Genomic DNA, 18,647 nt, shown 5'->3' with positions numbered 1-18,647 from the left:
CTGGTTATCAAAGTAATTAAAGCAGTTAAAATAAATGTATTTTACCCGTGGTATACCACAGCTGTCAACCAATCAGCACTCAGGGCTCAAACCAGCCAGTTTACAATTGTATTTAAGTGTTCAATAAGAAACCCCTAACACAAATAAATGGTCCCCTTCAGCTGTATATAATTATATGAAGGGCAAAGAGCTAAAGCAAGCCATAAGCAAGTGAGTTCAAATAAATTCCATACATTTTTCAGTTAAGGGTTCTAGATCTCTGAAATCTGTCACTTGTGGTTGTTCCTGGAACAGGAATTAGACAGAGGACACATTGTGTACACAAAATGTCAGACTAATCATTACATTACAGGCTGGTGTATTCAACATTTATTTGTCATTTTAAAAACAGTTTGGGACAATCAACATATAAATACATCTCTCCCACACACAAAATAGGCTGTGCACAGCACCAGACAACACATGCGCTCACACACGTGTGCACTCTTGCACACACACTCCTTCACTCAACCCAGGCCCCTGAATAGGATCTCAAAATGTGCAATCACAACAAATGAACAAAAACATTATTAAACTGCATAATCCAGTCTCCTCAAGTAGTCCTCAACAACAGGCAGAGCTTCCATCACTCTGGGGTATTCACTAAGAACCAACTGGAAGCAAACAGGCCAAAACGGGGAGGGACCTACCTGAACTTGTCCAATAAGAGATTCCCATTTCCATTGTCAAACATTTTGCTTCAGTTTGCACTAATGAATACACCCCTGAACACATTAAAAAACACATTCACCCTGCCCGGGTCGCATATCATATCAAATACTTAATTTGTGATGGGGAAGCAATACACATGTAAAAGAAGGGTACATATTTAGAAATTAAGGCTTGGGATAAACACAAGGATAAATATGTCCACTGGCCACTAAAGTATGTTTAGGGTAGCTGAGATTGGCAAAATAAAATATCAGTTTGTTAGGACTGGGGATGAATCAAATGAGTTCAAAAAATTCTGTTAAGTCCCTCTTCTGGTCAGTGATTCTGTCTTTCATTATTTGTATGGATGGGGATGTAAAACGAACAACATGGGAGACACAGCAGTCAAAGTTCCTTTCCATATTGAGGGAGATTTTTCAGATTCTTAGTGTTTTTTGCCATGTTAGGAAGCGTGAGTCAGTTTGTAGTCACTTCCCCTTTCCAGATAGGCCCCTCCGGAGACTGATGAACAGGCTGGTTTGCTCGTGTCAAACACTCCACTAAGATGCTTTGCCCAGTTCAATCTTCTTCTGGATGGCTTTTGCAGAGTGGTATATCAATGAATCAATGAGTCCAGCCACTGGGAAAAAGATACAAGATACAGTATATAAAATGACATATCTGACACACATACAGTAGAACCACTGTCCATATTGTTAATTCCAACAAATGAAAAACATCTACCTCCAATAGTGCATGGTACCTCCAAACTGAGAAAGCCATCACTAATTATAAACTAGATTAAATTATATTGAAGATGTAGTGAGTGAAAAATGTGTTTTCTATGTGTACTGTATTTGTAAAATGGGAAAGTCAAAACATCACATCCCAGTGATAACAATTAAAAAAACATTTAATAATGAAATAAGCTTTATGCAACATCTTTAGCAAACACATTACACCCTTTTGTTTGTCTGAATGCAGAGGTGCCCACCTGTAAAAACACCCCCTATGATGGCACACACTCCTGTAAGAAAATGAGTGAATGATCTGAAAAAAGAGCAAACATGTTAGATGTAACACACATCTTATTATTTAAATAGGCTACACAATGACAATGCTACAGTTGAAGTCGGAAGTTTACATACACTTATGTTGGAGTCATTAAAACAAATTGATCAACCACTCCACCAATTTCTTGTTATCAAACTATAGTTTTGGCCAGTTAGAACATCTACTTTTCCAACAATGGTTTACAGACAGATTATTTCACTTATCATTCACTGTATCACAATTCCAGTGGGTCAGAAGTTTACATATACTAAGTTGACTGTGCCTTTAAAACAGCTTGGAAAATTCCAGAAAATGATGTCATTGCTTTAGAAGCTTCTGATAGGCTAATTGACATCATTTGAATCAATTGGAGGTGTACCTGTGGATGTATTTCAAGGCCTACCTTCAAACTCAGTGCCTCTTTGCTTGACATCATGGGAAAATCTAAAGAAATCAGCCAAGACCTCAGAAAAAAAAATGTAGATCTCCCCAAGTCTGGTTCATCCTTGGGAGGAATTTCCAAATGCCTGAAGGTACCACATTCATCTGTACAAACAATAGTTTGCAAGTATAAACACCATGGGACCACGCAGCCGTCATACCGCTCAGGAAGGAGATGCGTTCGGTCTCCTAGAGATGAATGTACTTTGGTGCGAAAAGTGCAAATAAATCCCAGAACAACAGCAAAGGACCTTGTGAAGATGCTGGAGGAAACAGATGCAAAAGTATCTATATCCACAGTAAAACGAGTCCCATATCGACATAACCTGAAAGGCCGCTCAGCAAGGAAGAAGACACTGCTCCAAAACCACCATAAAAAAGCGAGACTACGGTTTGCAACTGCACATGGGGAAAAATATCATACTTTTTGGCGAAATGTCCTCTGGTCTGATGAAACAAAAATAGAAAAGTTTGGCCATAATGACCATCGTTATGTTTGGAGGAGAAAGGAGGAGGCTTGCAAGCCGAAGAACACATCCCAACCGTGAAGCACGGGGGTGGCAGCATCATGTTGTGGGTGTTATTTGCTGCAGGAGGGCCTGGTGCACTTCACAAAAGAGATGGCATCATGAGGGAGGAAAATTATATGGATATATTGAAGCAACATCTCAAAACATAATTTACTCCCCCGGCGCCGACAGAGATAGCCGCATCGCTTTCCAGGGAAACTATGCAGTGTTTAGTTTTTTTTGTGTGTTATTTCTTAAAATGCTACCCCAGAAAATCTTAGGTTTTATTACATACAGTCGGGAGGAACTATTGGATATAAGAGCAATGTCAACTCACCAACATTACGACCAGGAATACGACTTTCCCGAAAGTGGATCCTCTGTTTGGCCGACCACCCAGGACAATTGATCGGATCCCAGCCGGCGACCCAAAACAACGACGCCGTAGAAGGGGCAGATGGAGCGGTCTTCTGGTCAGGCTCCATCGCGCACTGCCCCCGAGCATACTACTCGCCAATGTCCAGTCTCTTGACAACAATGTAGACGAAATCCGAACAAGAGTTGCCTTCCAGAGAGACATCAGAGATTGTAACGTTCTTTGTTTCATGGAAACATGGCTCACTCGAGACATGCTATTTGAGTCGGTACAGCCACTTGGTTTCTTCGCGCCGACAGAAACAAGCAACTCTCTGGTAAGGAGAAGGGCGGGGGTGTCTGCCTTATGATTAACGAGACGTGGTGCAATCATAACAACATACAGGAACTGAAGTCCTTTTGTTCACCTGACTTAGAATTCCTCACAATGCCGACCGCATTATCTACCAAGAGAATTCTATTCGCTCATAATCACAGTTGTGTATATTCCCCCCAAGCAGACACATCGACGGCGCTGAAAGGACTTAATTCGACTCTATGTAAACAACATATCCTGAGGCTACATTTATTGTAGCTGGGGATTTTAACAAGGCTAATCTGAAAACAAGGCTCCCCAAATTCTATCAGCATATCGATTGTGCTACCAGGGCTGGCAAAACCCTAGATCACTGTTATTCTAACTTCCATGACACATATAAAGCCCTCCCTTTGGAAAAGCTGACCACGACTCCATTTTGTTGCTCCCAGCCTATAGACAGAATCTAAAACAGGAAGCACCTGCGCTCAGGTCTGTCCAACGCTGGTCCGACCAATCGGATTCCATGCTTCAAGATTGCTTCGATCACGTGGACTGGGACATGTTCCGCATAACGTCGAACAACTTCACATTATTAAAATAAAGTGGTGATCCTAACTGACTTAAGACAGGGAATTTTTAAGAGGATTAAATGTCAAGAATTGTGAAAAACTGAGTTTAAATGTATTTGGCTAAGGTGTATGTAGACTTCTGACTTCAACTGTATATGGATTTTCAATTTTGTTTTAAGCTACCTACCGCTGTTTCTCTGTGAATTTCACCATCATGGGGGAGAGTTCATATAATACAAACACCCCAGGTAGGCCCTGGTCTCCGATCAGCCCGTTGGCTACTTTCTCATGTCGGGTCACAGAGAATTGGTTTGTTTTAACCACCTGTAAGACACAAGCAATACAAAAGCCTTCCCTGTTTGTCCATTAAGCCTAAGTACCTTTCTTAGCATGCATAAACAGTCATGCACAGGGAAATATACAACAATTCAATAATGAATTCCCTTAATTTATTTTATAGCTATATCACATTTAAATTAACTCCATCAAATAGCTACAATTTGTTGGTACGGTCAATAACTACCCACCCGAGTTCATTTCACAGCTGTCATGTCTAATGTATACTCACTCACCTCTCCATCCCATTTCACGTAGATGGTTGGGACAATTTTCACAAAGTACTGATACATCATGGATGCTGGAATAAAACAAGTGATTGTTTTGTAATGTGTAGCAGCAGAGCCCATGTAGTCTGCAGAAATGCAACATTTCACTCAGCATGAACGCAGGGTAGTGCTATAGATTGACACCACATAATTAGCAGGCTACACACCGATGAGCATTCTGAGTCTTTTTGGTGAGCAGGATCTTTTTGCGCTGTTCACCTAAAAGAGCCATTCACTTAGCTCACAAACAACTCTTCATTCAGTGCTTAAACATTTATGAAAATTAAATTTACATATTTCTAATGTAAAGCCTAAAATGTTGCCTACCATTATCTCAGATCGTGAAATGCGAGTTCAAATAAAAATTTTACATGACAAAATTACATTCACATCAACGGGGCTGTAGTGGAGCGAGTCGAGAGCTTCAAATTCCTTGGTGTCCACATCACCACCAAACTACCATGTTCCAAATACACCAAGAGAGTCGTGAAGAGGGCACGACAATGTCTTTTCCCACTCAGGAGACCAGACCCTCAACAAGTTCTACAGCTGCACCATCGAGAGCATACTGGTTGCATCACCGCCTGGTATGTCAACTGCTTGGCATACGACCACAAGGCTGCTACAGAGGGTAGTGTGTACGGCCCAGTACATCACTGGGGCCAAGCCTCCTGCCATCCAGGACCTCTACTAGCAGTGTCAGAGATAGGCCCCCAAAATGGGCAAAGACTACAGTCACTCAAGTCATAGACTGTTCTCTCTGCTACAGCACAGCAAGCTGTAGGGGAGCACCAAGTCTAGGTCCAAAAGGCTCATTAACAGATCATGTTGATCTGTAGGACAATAAGACTGAACAATTAATCAAATGGCCACCCGGACTATTTGCATTGACCCCCCCCCCCCTTGTTTTTACACTGCTGCTGCTTGCTAAATATTTTCTTAAAACGGCATTGTTGGTTAAGGGCTTGTAAGTAAACATTTCACGGTAAGGACTACTGTTGTATTCGGCGCATGTGACAAATACATTTTGATTTACAAAAAAAAAAACATTACAAAAAAATCAGTCAAGAATTACCATCTTCAGAGAATGTTAGTATAACTTATCAGATAATCGATGCCTGGGGCTCAAATTTTCAGTATATCCTTTCACAGATGTGATTCGGTTCTCGACGTTCACAAAATGATAATTTATATCAAGTGACCGGAAGTTTTTTTTTTTTTTTTACTGACTCTGATCTTTTCAACTCGCCCAGTCAGAAGAACGAATCTGTTGACTAACTTCGTTCATTTGAGTCAGTAAAGCCCAGAGCACGGTGGACCCCTACCGTCAAACGATGAACACTTTCTCTCTCTTTTCCACCCCCCCCCCCCCTCCCCTGACTGACTTTTTTGTAATGTTTTTTTTTTTTGTAAATCGAAATGTATTCGTCACATGCGCCGAATACAACAGTAGTTTTTTTTTTTTACTGACTGATCCCTACCGTCGAACGATGAACACATTATCTCCCCCCCCCCCACTTGTAGAAGCGTGCTTTAAACACATTTACATTTGTTGAATGCTAAGCTTACAAATACGACTATTTATTGGTACATTTGAAACGGAGATCTAGTTTGGCCGCAAAAGGACTAGATCGTGAACGACTCTTGGCGAAATGCATTGCTCTTGACTGCCGTGAGTGTGATTCATTCGCGAAACACAAACGATTCGTTCTCGAGTTTGTAGAGCAGAGTGTGTATGTTATGGTTCTTCAAAGCTGTGTCCATCATAACATTCAATAGTCAATTGCATTCATTTTTGCACCATGCTATCAACTATCTATTCCAGGTCGCAGTTGTAAATAAGAACTTGTTCTCAACTAGCCTACCTGGATAAATAAAGGTGAAATTAATTTTACAAAATCTGTTCACTATGCTGCCTGCAGCATTATCTATTTTTCCTGCGCACATATGACAGAGTTGTTGGTCGGAACGCGCTTGAATCCTGCTGTAGAATTCATTGCAGCTAGCAGGTCAAAGGATCGACTAAAATGAACGACTCACTCAGAAAAACGAATCGTTCACGAACTGATCTTTGTCTCCACTGCGTTGGTTTCGCAATCCTCTCAAGTAATGGCCGCCTGTTAGTACAGCATTCCAAACTACCTAGTCTCATCGAAAAGGAGTTTCTTCTCTAGTGACCGATAACTCACATTACGCAATAAACCAAGGTAAGTGCTGCTTAGAGCGAATAATAGTGATGATAGTTAACGCCCGACTATATATATTGTTCTATCTTTTCAAATGTCTTCAAGGCCTGACCTAGGTGACATGCAAACCAGTTAGCCAGCCAAAACGCAGCTAGCTAGCTGGGTAAACAGAAGCTCGAGATAAAGGGTGGACAACGTTCGTGACATTAGCTACATATCAATCTGTTTTCGGTGGCAAATAACGTTGATAGCTTAGCTAGCTAACTCCGCTATCTTAACTTACCGTTTAAGCTTAGCCACTGGTGTAGTCTTACGACGTAGCAAGCTAGCTACAAACGCCTAGCTAGCGCAACTGATTCATAAACCTGCCATGTATTTTGATGGTTGTACTTTCTTTCAATACAGATGCCAGTGGCAGTAGGACCGTATGGCCAGCAACAGCCAGCCTGCATTGACAGAATTAAAATGGGATTCATGATGGGCTTCGCTGTTGGGATGGCAGCTGGTGCCATGTTTGGAACCTTTTCCTGTCTAAGGTTAGTTAAGTTAACCCAACGTCTAGCTATCTACCTATTACAAGTAAGCCTACACTGAAATGCAATACACTTTGTAAGAATGCAATAGTGTGTTTGGGCATCATTTCTTTACATGTTTTTGTTGCAGGCATCCACACTGCATATTGTGGTTTGTTCAATAGAACTCGATTGTTTTGACATTTTATTCAAATGCTGTATTTTTTCTTCCCTCAGGGTTGGCATGAGAGGCAGAGAGCTGATGGGAGGAGTTGGGAAGACGATGATGCAGAGTGGAGGCACATTTGGTACATTTATGTCCATTGGGATGGGCATCCGCTGCTGAGACCACCTACCATACTTACTGAAAATTACATAGTGGGACTTTTGTCATAACTCATTCCCATGTCACACTTTGTCCCAGAACGATGGAGAAATTATGTCAATAAATGCTGTGATTTCAATTGCTGGTAGTAGGCCAAATGTTTGGTGTGGGGCTTTTGATAAATGGGATGACTAACCTTGTGGTGCTGCAACATCGGTACCATCCAAAGGGTTGACGATACCAGGGTAGTCTCTCCCGAAGGACAGATGCTTGATAAAGTGAGTCATGTTGATCTGTAGGACAACACAAATAAGTGCTCACGTGTATGGAGAACATTGCCTGGGCAAGACAAGATTTGTCAAATGTACTTACGTTGTCTAGTCCAAAACTCTGCAGATCATGAACTGAAAATAATTTGAGACAAGATGTTAGTAATGCTGTGATAGCATCATCAGTTATGTTCTGGCAGTTATGAGGGCTTACTACTCAATCTACGACTCTCCCATTACAAGTTATAATTGTTGAGCCCTCCGAAATGTGATCTAGATTACTGCTTGTACCACCTCCAATAAAGATCAAACCAACAATCACACGCTGGTTATTCAAAAGGACTGTTTTAAACCACAAGTTAGAAGCAGCTTTGGTTGTCTTCGCTAGGCTTTAATTTAATAACAGGGTCAATTCTGACTGACAACCTCTTCATAAACAAAGTTTGATATTTGACTGGATCAATTTAGAAGGGAGGGATGTGGCCTGAGTGCCAGTCTGTTTGTGCTCTTACGCCAACTCATTGTCATGACAAGGACAGCAAGGGAATAGAGGAGCACAAACAGATCTGGGACCAGGGTAAGGGGGGGACGTTTACTACAAAAATAAAAGCTACAAAAAGATGGACTTACTTTCCACAGCGTGCACTGCAGAAAGAAGAGAGAAGAGTCACTATATGACGCATGTTGGGCTACATAGAAAAAGAGGCTGGCCAAAGGCAATATGCCTCTGAAGGGGGTTCATCACATCTGGTATTTCATATATGGCCAAATTCTTTTCAAAAAGGGATTCTTGTCTCTTATTTCTGCCTTTAAGCAGACATGGACAGTAGTACTAGTCTAGCAAATAAAATCAGCATTGAGCTGGTGAATCCTTCTGCTCTATACTTTCTGTACATTGTGTTGATGACAAAAGAAACCTTTCAATGCTTCCAAGCAAGTTGAGAGTATAGTACTTTGGGCCTACAACTTCATCTGGTTATGTACCATGCTACTCTATCAGCAATTCTTGAGAAATTAGTTATTAGGGTAAATGAAATTACAACAGTGCCTCAATGACAAATATGCCTGTATTGTCACACAGTTACAAAGGTTACATCAGTAAGAATTTTTATAGTAACGACTTCTGATCTTATGCCCGCTTCCACAGTTGGAGTGCAATTGTCAACTTCTGTCAAGCCGAGTAACATGATTTAATTTGTAAAATCCATTGCAATAAATGTTTTGCGATCAGTATGCCAAACAAATTAATACATTTCACATTCATATTTATCCAGAGTGTAAGTGTCAATGCAAAATAACTTGATTAGTAAGTTAGTGTTATCAGTAGGCAACAATGATAAAGCAAGTGAGTCAATTATCAATTTACAGTCAAAACGTTACGTTTATATGTAGAAAAAAAGAGCTACTTAGTTTGACACATTTTCACCTCTGCCATAAAGATCAGATGTTTTCATGAGAAAAAAAAGAGCTACAATTAATTACTGAGATTGCAGCGGATCCTATTAGGAAAGAACGGAAGAAGTCTAGCATAAGACAACGAAAGGAATGATGAAAAAGAAAAACATGCACCATTTACAAAAGGATTTACGAGTGTTTTACTGGAAAGATTAGTTATGGATGCACTAGAAATGCCTACTGGCATAGTGACTTGCAAGTGAACTTACCGGTTAACATTGGTCTTTCCTTGCTATCCTCTGAGAATGTGCTAGGGGCAAACTACACTACAAAAGGGTCTGTACCTGGTCTGAGACAGACTGTTTTAATAAATCACAAGGTGTTTCTGGTAGCAAGTAAGCAATTTTCGATTTCCAACCCAAATCAGTCTGCTACCCGTTTGTCTTTGTGCAATTCAGAGGATTGACTTTCTGTCATGGGTATTGATGGAAAACAGAATTCTTATTTAATTGATAATTGATATAAGACCAGGGGACCAACCCATTTCGACCAGGGTTGCGTTTACATAGGCAGCCCAATTCAGATCAGTATGAATGCACAAATCTGATAAAATTTGTGGAGTCAGAAAAAAAGATTGTATACAGAAAGAAAATCAGATTTGGGTTGTCCACACTTAGGATAGTAAAATGCAGGTCTTACCATGAACATGGGACTGCTGGAAACTCTTTCCAGGGGCAAAGTGGAAATTTCCTGCCACCTAACAAAAAAAACAGACAAAGAGTTTAAAAGAAAGACAGACAATGAACATAATATTTGCAGATTGAAAATGTATATAAATGCATTAAAGCACCTCACAAAATATAACTCCCAGTTACAGTACACTTCCATCCCTATTTATTTTTAAATAACCACACAGAATTATGCTCCCAAAAAGTGATGATTCCTTTGTTGTTGTTTCTAACAAATCATGCTGTTTCTAACCTGACCATTTGAAGACCAGGCAATGGTTTAAACACTGTCAGCCATGAAATAAAACATCCCCTTTTGGAGTGTAAATCAGAGTGCGAGTACTGACTATTCTTTTGATTATGAACTTAGCCAAATTATCCATGGAAGTCTAGTTACCTTGTTGACCTCCAGAAAGCCGTAGATCTGGCAGCCCTCGTTTTTCTGCTCCTGCATCTTTTGGCTGAAGCCCTCCCTCTTGCACTGCTCGATGGTGTCGGGGTTCTTGAAGGCCCAACCCCGCCTGCGATAGGCTTCTCGTACATCATCGCAGGTGTTACAGCACCTACAGAAAAGCACAGGAAATATGTCATTGTCACATAAAAATTTTGGACAATAGATAATCTCATTCATTCATGGTCTATGTTCTGAAAAATATCTAAGGTCTTAAAAAGGTGGGGGGCAGTCATATTTTAAAACAAAACCTCAAATACTTTGTAGCAAGTCCAATTTCACAGTCAAGGGATTTTAGTTATGAAATTGACAGAGAAACCCCCTTTCCATCATGGGAAGATGGTGTAGTAGATGCACTGTATGTTCTGTAATGCCTTGGAAGGCATTCATGTCTTGGAAACTCACTTCAAATCTTCCATCTCTGCTCCGTAACAGCTTTCACAGCGCTCAGGATCTAGCTTACTGGGGTCAAAAATGTCACCTTCCTCTTGTCCCAAATCTACATGAGATGACAAAACAAATTCCATGACCCAGTGAAAAACATGAACTATTTAATACAATTCATACAGCTTATATTTTCCCATGAGGGAAAACCGCACTGCTCTCCAAGGTGTAGAATGCTCTTCAAGAAATATAATGAAATTGCAAGCAAGCTAATTAACAAGATGGTTACCGTGCTTCTCTGCCTCTGTAGTGACAGGATTGCTCTCCTTGTCGAGTCTTTGCTTGAACAGGTTGTGTTCCACATCCAACTGCTGCTCTCCAGCAACATCCATGGCATCAATGCTTAGATCTGAAGGACATGGTGGTGTTACAAATGTCATATTTCAACTGTGCAATTACCCTATAGCTTCATGTACATTCCTAAAGAGATTACCGAAGATTTTAAGTTGAAGTAGGCCTAACCTTACGCATTCAGATAAAATGTCATATTTTGTTCCTTGTCCTTGTTTATAATATCATATAAACAAGCACATATAGGGGTTAATTGTGCACATGTAAGTTATGTGATGATGCATGCTAGGTCTGAACACAAGTATTTTTCTAAAGTTACTTACAGGCACATGGCATGTTAGGAAATATCACATCAATGTTGATTTTCAGTTTGTCTCCTCGTGATGTGTCCACAAACAATTCAGGATGGACCTGGGTTGGCAGAACGATATTAATTTTTGCAAGTCATAAAGCAGTGTACTTAAAGTGTGGACTGGGCCCAATAGCTGGAGTTTCAAAGAATTGTGGGTAAAAGTTATGACAGATGGCTTAATAAGAAAAACACAACATTTGTTATATTCTAATCATCCTCAAATAGGCCAGTCATTGTATTTTAGCACTATACCCACCATTGAAATGTTTACTATTCCCAGTTGCCCAGGTGGCAATGGAGTGTAAATTAACTGTCTGATTAATCAGTCTATAATACACAATTAATTGTTATATACAGCCTGAAACATTGAAGTGCAAAATCATGTAAATGTTCCTTACAAACCAGAATGTTGAATATATAGATATTTTTATGTACTCTGACGGTTGTCTGTGCGGCTTGTCCTGCAGCCGCCCTACATTTTTTACAACATATCCACATGAAAGTATTGTTTACACTACTTTATAGAGAGCTGGTAGGTATATGGTTCTGTTGGCTTGTATTTCCGGTGTGTATTTTAAATCTACTGACACAACCGATGTAAACACTACCGAATTACGTTCCCTCACATTCAGCTGGCAGTGGCAAACCTACCAGCTCTTTAAAAAGTTGGGTAAGCAATACTTTCCTTACTCTACCAGTTGCACAGACAACCAGTAAAGTTCAAATGTACTTTTATTCAACATTCTGGCTTGTAAGGAACATTAAATGATTTTGCACTCCAATGTTTCAGGCTGTATATACCAATTAATCGTGCATTACAGCCTGATTAATCAGACCAACATTTTACTTGATATTTAATTAGACATTTTTTTTAAAAAATCGCAAAGGGCTTGGCTGAAAGTTTGAATACCACTGTCTGTCTTAGGAGTTTACAAACTAGAATAAGTGTGACATGCAAAGCTTGAACCTAAACAGAGTAGCTAGCTAGATGTTTAGTTCCCTGTTCTCCTAGCCGACTAAACTCAACAATTTACAGTGGAGTTGAGCGGCGACTAGTGTAAATGCAAGCTACAGTGCCTTGCGAAAGTATTCGGCCCCCTTGAACTTTGCGACCTTTTGCCACATTTCAGGCTTCAAACATAAAGATATAAAACTGTATTTTTTTGTGAAGAATCAACAACAAGTGGGACACAATCATGAAGTGGAACGACATTTATTGGATATTTCAAACTTTTTTAACAAATCAAAAACTGAAAAATTGGGCGTGCAAAATTATTCAGCCCCTTTACTTTCAGTGCAGCAAACTCTCTCCAGAAGTTCAGTGAGGATTTCTGAATGATCCAATGTTGACCTAAATTACTAATGATGATAAATACAATCCACCTGTGTGTAATCAAGTCTCCGTATAAATGCACCTGCACTGTGATAGTCTCAGAGGTCCGTTAAAAGCGCAGAGAGCATCATGAAGAACAAGGAACACACCAGGCAGGTCCGAGATACTGTTGTGAAGAAGTTTAAAGCCGGATTTGGATACAAAAAGATTTCCCAAGCTTTAAACATCCCAAGGAGCACTGTGCAAGCGATAATATTGAAATGGAAGGAGTATCAGACCACTGCAAATCTACCAAAACCTGGCCGTCCCTCTAAACTTTCAGCTCATACAAGGAGAAGACTGATCAAAGATGCAGCCAAGAGGCCCATGATCACTCTGGATGAACTGCAGAGATCTACAGCTGAGGTGGGAGACTCTGTCCATAGGACAACAATCAGTCATATATTGCACAAATCTGTCCTTTATGGAAGAGTGGCAAGAAAGCCATTTCTTAAAGATATCCATAAAAAGTGTTGTTTAAAGTTTGCCAAAAGCCACCTGGGAGACACACCAAACATGTGGAAGAAGGTGCTCTGGTCAGATGAAACCAAAATTGAACTTTTTGGCAACAATGCAAAACTTTATGTTTGGCGTAAAAGCAACACAGCTGAACACACCATCCCCACTGTCAAACATGGTGGTGGCAGCATCATGGTTTGGGCCTGCTTTTCTTCAGCAGGGACAGGGAAGATGGTTAAAATTGATGGGAAGATGGATGGAGCCAAATACAGGACCATTCTGGAAGAAAACCTGATGGAGTCTGCAAAAGACCTGAGACTGGGACGGATATTTGTCTTCCAACAAGACAATGATCCAAAACATAAAGCAAAATCTACAATGGAATGGTTCAAAAATAAACATATCCAGGTGTTAGAATGGCCAAGTCAAAGTCCAGACCTGAAAACTGCTGTTCACAAATGCTCTCCATCCATCCAACCTCACTGAGCTCGAGCTGTTTTGCAAGGAGGAATGGGGAAAAATGTCAGTCTCTTGATGTGCAAAACTGATAGAGACATACCCCAAGCGACTTACAGCTGTAATCGCAGCAAAAGGTGGCGCTACAAAGTATAAGGGGGCTGAATAATTTTGCACGCCCAATTTTTCAGTTTTTGATTTGTTAAAAAAGTTTGAAATATCCAATAAATGTCGTTCCACTTCATGATTGTGTCCCACTTGTTGTTGATTCTTCACAAAAAAATACAGTTTTATATCTTTATGTTTGAAGCCTGAAATGTGGCAAAAGGTTGCAAAGTTCAAGGGGGCCGAATACTTTCGCAAGGCACTGTATTCTTTGGGTGCTGAAATATAATGCTTTTGATAAAAACTTTATTTTATGCGATGTTGGAACTCCAGTCCGCTCTCACAATTCGCCGCTCAACTCCATTGTTCTCCTAGTTGCCTGTTCTCCCGTAGAGAATTGTTCAGTGTGGTCCACACAGAGCTAGCCTCTTTTATGAATTATTATTTTACCCCCTTTTTTCTCCCAAATTTCATAGTATGTAATTGGTAGTTTACAGTCCTGTCCCATCACTACAACTCCTGTACAGAGGCGAAGGTCGAGAGCCGTGCGTCCTCCGAAACGCAACCATGCTGCACTGTTTCTTGACACAATGCCCGCTTAACCCGGAAGCCAACCGCACCAATGTGTCGGAGGAAGCGCCGTACAACTGGCGACCGTGTCAGTGTGCATTGCGCCCGGTCTGCCACAGGAGTCGCTAGTGCGCAGTGGGACAGGAACATCCCTGCTGGCCAAACCCTCCCCTAACCTGGATGACGCTGTGCGCCCCCCCATGGTTCTCCCGGTCGTGGTCCGGCTGCGACAGAGCCTGAACTCGAACCAGGTTCTCTAGTGGCACAGCTAGCACTGAGATGCACTGCGCCACTCGGGAGGCCCTAGAGCTAGCTTCTTAACCACATACCTGGCTGGCATACCTACACTAGTGTACCTGACTATTTTCAGAAAAAAAATCACATGAACTCACCTCCTTAGTGAGATAATACTGCAACTCTGAGAAGAACAGGATCAACATGATGAGACCACTTATGATGGTGACTGTAAAAGGGGTAGACAAAAAAGACAAAAATGCATGTCAGAATATCACCAAATCCCATTGATTTTTAGCAAACTATAGTAGCTAGTCATTACCCCCCAGATGTAGAAACACTTAACATAAGGTCTATGCTTCATGTAGGCTTACCCTGGAGTGATGTTTTGATAACCATGTAAATCTCTCTCTGACTAGGTGAATTTTATCAAGATATTCGGCTCTATTTGGAAAAAAATAATACATTTTCCAGATTGGAAAATGCTAATTAGCATCAAAACAAATCCCAGCAAGCTCCTGCACATCATCTTTAGCTTGCACCTTTGCTAAGAGATAAATATAAAGAAATGTAGCCAATGTATTAATTACTACATTTAGCTAACATTAGATATTTAATCCAGAGATTTTTACCGTTGTCTCAATTCGGCAGTCTCCTCCAGATCATCATGTCATTTGTAGTTCTTAATGAATGCCACATTAGCAGCTAATTTGTGTTTCATTTGTTGTGGGTACAGGCAAATAAATTGATAAGTCACCATGTCTGAGAGAGTTACACGGTTATCAAAATGTCACGCCAGGATAAACCTACACGAAACACAGACCTTATTAAATGGTTCTAGAATCCCCTATGGTAAAAATGAATGGTCAAAAACGATTGTAACCATTTCCCTGTTTGGCCGCTAGGTTTTATGGGTATTACACTCATACTATGGTACTCTATAGTCCACCTTACAAGTTCTGTTTAGAAGCGAATTGGCTCTGGCAGACAAAACAGCCAATACTACCATACAGACATGAATCGATTCTCAACTACGGTACGGTTCTAGAAACGTATAAAGCCCTCACATAAAAATAATTTCACAAATGCTAAATATACACTTACTGTACCCTGTTTTAACAGTTGCAGCTGACAGTATTTTTCAGTGACAACACGTTTGTGGCATCTTCTTCCGTTTACACACAGGTGTTCGGAGACTTAGCTAGCTAATTAGTACGCCTCTGCCTTCTGTCTGTTTTCCGTAAACAAGCGCTCTAACATGGAAATATGGCTGTGTGGGAACCCTAACAATAAAATGTGTAGTAATGTAAGATTATTTCTGGGTGATATGAAAAGGTACATTCCTTTCGTTTCCAAAAACCGTACCGCAAGGGATGCCTTTTAACGTTCAGAACGAGCGTCGGGGCTCTTAACAAAAGTTCGCCGGCCAGAAGATAATATCGTCAATATCGGCGCTCAAGGTAGTTAGCGTCTATGAATGGGTTATGCTACTGCTAGCAATTGGGGATAGTATTAGTGTTATGCTTGTAACTAGAACTCTGCACAAAAATACTCACCTGTAGCTCCACCACATGTTTTAATTCGGAAATCCTCAAGCGTTTTCGGATATGCATCAAATTGTTTCAGTTTATTTAGTGTGTCCATCTTCTTTCATACCATCGGCTGAAAGAATCCCTGACACATCAGTCCTCGACATTCACTTCCGGTACACAAGGCATGCATGCGTAAGGAACCAATCAGCGTTGACCGCATAAGGGTCAGTATATGAATTTACTTGACTACAATTTGGGAGTTTTGTATAAACTAGCAGAATTAAAGGCGCTTCATGGTCAATCTGATGTCTGCATTGGCCATGCAGTATTTACAGCAGAAGGCAGGGCATTCATACTTATTGCTCTTTGCAGAGCTGTTGTGAAGGAAGTTGTCTAGGAAGGGAGTTAGTTTATACACAGGGCCGGTCCTTGCCGTTCTACCGCCATTGGCGAGACCAAAAATGACTCCCTGCAAAACTAGAATAGTTCCAGTAAACAAAAGGACGTTGAAAAGACGTCTAAAATACGAATTTTCCAGACTTTGAAGTTAGGTTCAATTTAGGTTCTGAATGAAAGGGGGAAAGGTTTTTTTTCCGTATGTTTAAAATGTTTATTTTCCAGGACGTTGAAAAGGCATATTTTCCGGACGTTGAAAAATATGTATTTTCCTGATGTTGAAATCCGTTTCATTTTCAGTTCTGAATGAAAGTTGAAAATAAGTCATTTATAGACGTTTATGTTTGGGCCAAATCAAGTCTGGTCCAGACCGGACAAAGTCTGAACCATACATAGACGTCTATGATTGGTTCAGATTTGGTGCGGACCGGACCAAAAATCTGTCATTGGACGTTGAAATCAAGGTCTGTCTGGACTGCACCAAATTTCAACCGTCCATGTTTTAGGCCCACCGTTTGTAAAACAGGCCATTGCATCCTGATTCCCGTGACTAAATAAATGTGGCTATTTAAACTCTGAATATCAGCTACCCAACTTTTTCAAGAGTTATCGCGAGCCTATTTGCAATGTGTTTACACAGCGGGAATTGCAGAAGTATTTTATTTTTTGCTATGATCAGCTTGTCAAAATTGTAGATACAAACTTGAAACCACTGATCATGACAATAGGGTGAAACTCCTGGACACAATTTGTGATTGTCAATTCCATACTGTCCATTTTACTTTGACCTGTCCTGTTTTTAGGTTGTTTTGTTGTTTGTTAACAGCGCCTTGTTTATTTGATTGAGCGCCAATTAGGTTAGGCTATTTGATCCGAGAAACCTGCATGATGTAAAAAAGTGTAGGTCCTCATTACGTTGTCATACACTTTATGTCCAGCCTGTTGGCTCCAGAAAAAGCCAAATGTATACCATATACTATATCTGATACATGATTTATGTTCATTTTTGGGGGGGACAGAACATCGGTGGAGCGCTGGGAATGGACAAGCTAAATATTTTGTGCCTTTGACAAAATGGGCATTGCTTACCAAAGGGAGGCATCAGCGCTTACCTAAAAAGTACATATGCTACTGGTTGAGAGAAATTGTTTTGGGGCAGAATGATGAGGTTTTATGTGGTGGTGCGTCTTGATCAATTTAGCTCAGAAAAGGCTGCCCTCATCAATCTGCCGCCTAATAATGAGCAGGCTGGCGGTGTTTATACAGGACCTCCCGCCTCACGCACCACCAACCAATCATGTCAAAGCGAAGCTCTAAGTAGCCTTCCACAAAGTTACAACACTTGAGAGGCGCATAGCGGAGCTGTATGGAGCTTGATTTGGCCTCTGAATCTCCGCGATTGAGTCACATCCTCCAAACACATTTCGGATCAAGCATAAATTGCCTTTTAGAAAAATCGTTTTCAGTAGTAAGACGCTGCGGTTTAATTCTAACATTAGATTATTAAAATATCCAAACTAGTTTTACTGTATAGCGCTATATAATGCTTCAGGGCAAATTTTGTCAGCATTTTGGCATGTTTTTCTAGATTCAGAACTTAAAACATTTATATAAGGAAACATTATCCCTTAGCTCTAGCACAGCAAATACGTCAATAGTGTAAGCATACGTTGACAAAGAACATCTTAAGGGGGTAGCCATCAGTGACGAAGTTAACAAATACTCAAGATATATTGCCTCAAAATAAAAGTTCAATACAAACATTTGTAAACTATGAAATGATTAATTTGAAAATCCCCAATAACAATTCTGATCTTTCAGCGAGCTGACGTTTAGAATACAATCTGACAGAGATGTTTTACAGAGTTGACAAATTATTTTTATCCATTCAAGGTGTATGTATACAAAGTAGCAATTTTGTTTTTCCTAAATTGCTTCCACTCTAAAAACCTTAAAATAAACATTTGAACCAAAATGCAGATCCTATCTCAGGCAGCTGGAGTTGTATATGGTTGTGATCATGGTGAATT

The 18,647-nt window shown here is 40.4% G+C and overlaps 2 protein-coding genes across 5 annotated transcripts; one reads left to right on the top strand and one right to left on the bottom strand.

The window, feature by feature from the left end:
• Positions 1 to 341: 341 nt before the first annotated feature.
• On the bottom strand, positions 342 to 16,993 carry ergic3 (ERGIC and golgi 3). Of its 4 annotated transcripts, none has more exons than XM_021568421.3 (14): positions 16,246 to 16,425; positions 14,848 to 14,918; positions 11,465 to 11,552; positions 11,080 to 11,199; positions 10,812 to 10,905; positions 10,353 to 10,518; positions 9,927 to 9,984; positions 8,463 to 8,477; positions 7,936 to 7,967; positions 7,760 to 7,856; positions 4,508 to 4,572; positions 4,123 to 4,259; positions 1,685 to 1,740; positions 342 to 1,330 (listed from the first exon to the last, which is right to left on the bottom strand). In XM_021568421.3, the coding sequence occupies exons 1-14, from the start codon at positions 16,331 to 16,333 to the stop codon at positions 1,251 to 1,253; spliced, it is 1,167 nt and encodes a 388-aa protein (XP_021424096.3). In that variant the 5' UTR covers positions 16,334 to 16,425; the 3' UTR covers positions 342 to 1,250. The 4 variants fall into 4 exon arrangements, with proteins under 4 accessions (XP_021424096.3, XP_090061189.1, XP_021424097.3 ...); XM_090205063.1 differs by lacking the exon at positions 16,246 to 16,425 and adding an exon at positions 15,322 to 15,569; XM_021568422.3 differs by lacking the exon at positions 8,463 to 8,477 and having other exon boundaries at positions 16,246 to 16,993.
• romo1 (reactive oxygen species modulator 1) lies at positions 6,735 to 8,153 on the top strand. Its single transcript, NM_001160686.2, is given in 3 exon segments — positions 6,735 to 6,747; positions 7,132 to 7,262; positions 7,476 to 8,153. Coding segments are annotated over 2 exon segments (240 nt in total). The 5' UTR covers positions 6,735 to 6,747; the 3' UTR covers positions 7,585 to 8,153.
• Positions 16,994 to 18,647: the final 1,654 nt, after the last annotated feature.

This window comes from Oncorhynchus mykiss, chromosome 17, assembly GCF_057628025.1.
Source record: "Oncorhynchus mykiss isolate SJ-2025 chromosome 17, ASM5762802v1, whole genome shotgun sequence".
NCBI lineage: Eukaryota > Metazoa > Chordata > Actinopteri > Salmoniformes > Salmonidae > Oncorhynchus > Oncorhynchus mykiss.
Note: the sequence above shows the minus strand (reverse complement) of the source record. Positions and strands in the feature narration are given on the sequence as shown.

Coding starts and splice junctions, on each gene's coding strand:
- ergic3 (XM_021568421.3), bottom strand. CDS start 16,333: ATGGACACACTAAATAAACTGAAACAATTTGATGCATATCCGAAAACG. Junction 7,857..7,935: donor AGAGTTTTGGACTAGACAAC/GTAAGTACATTT, acceptor GTTGTCCTACAG/ATCAACATGACTCACTTTAT. Junction 4,260..4,507: donor ACGTGAAATGGGATGGAGAG/GTGAGTGAGTAT, acceptor TGTGTCTTACAG/GTGGTTAAAACAAACCAATT.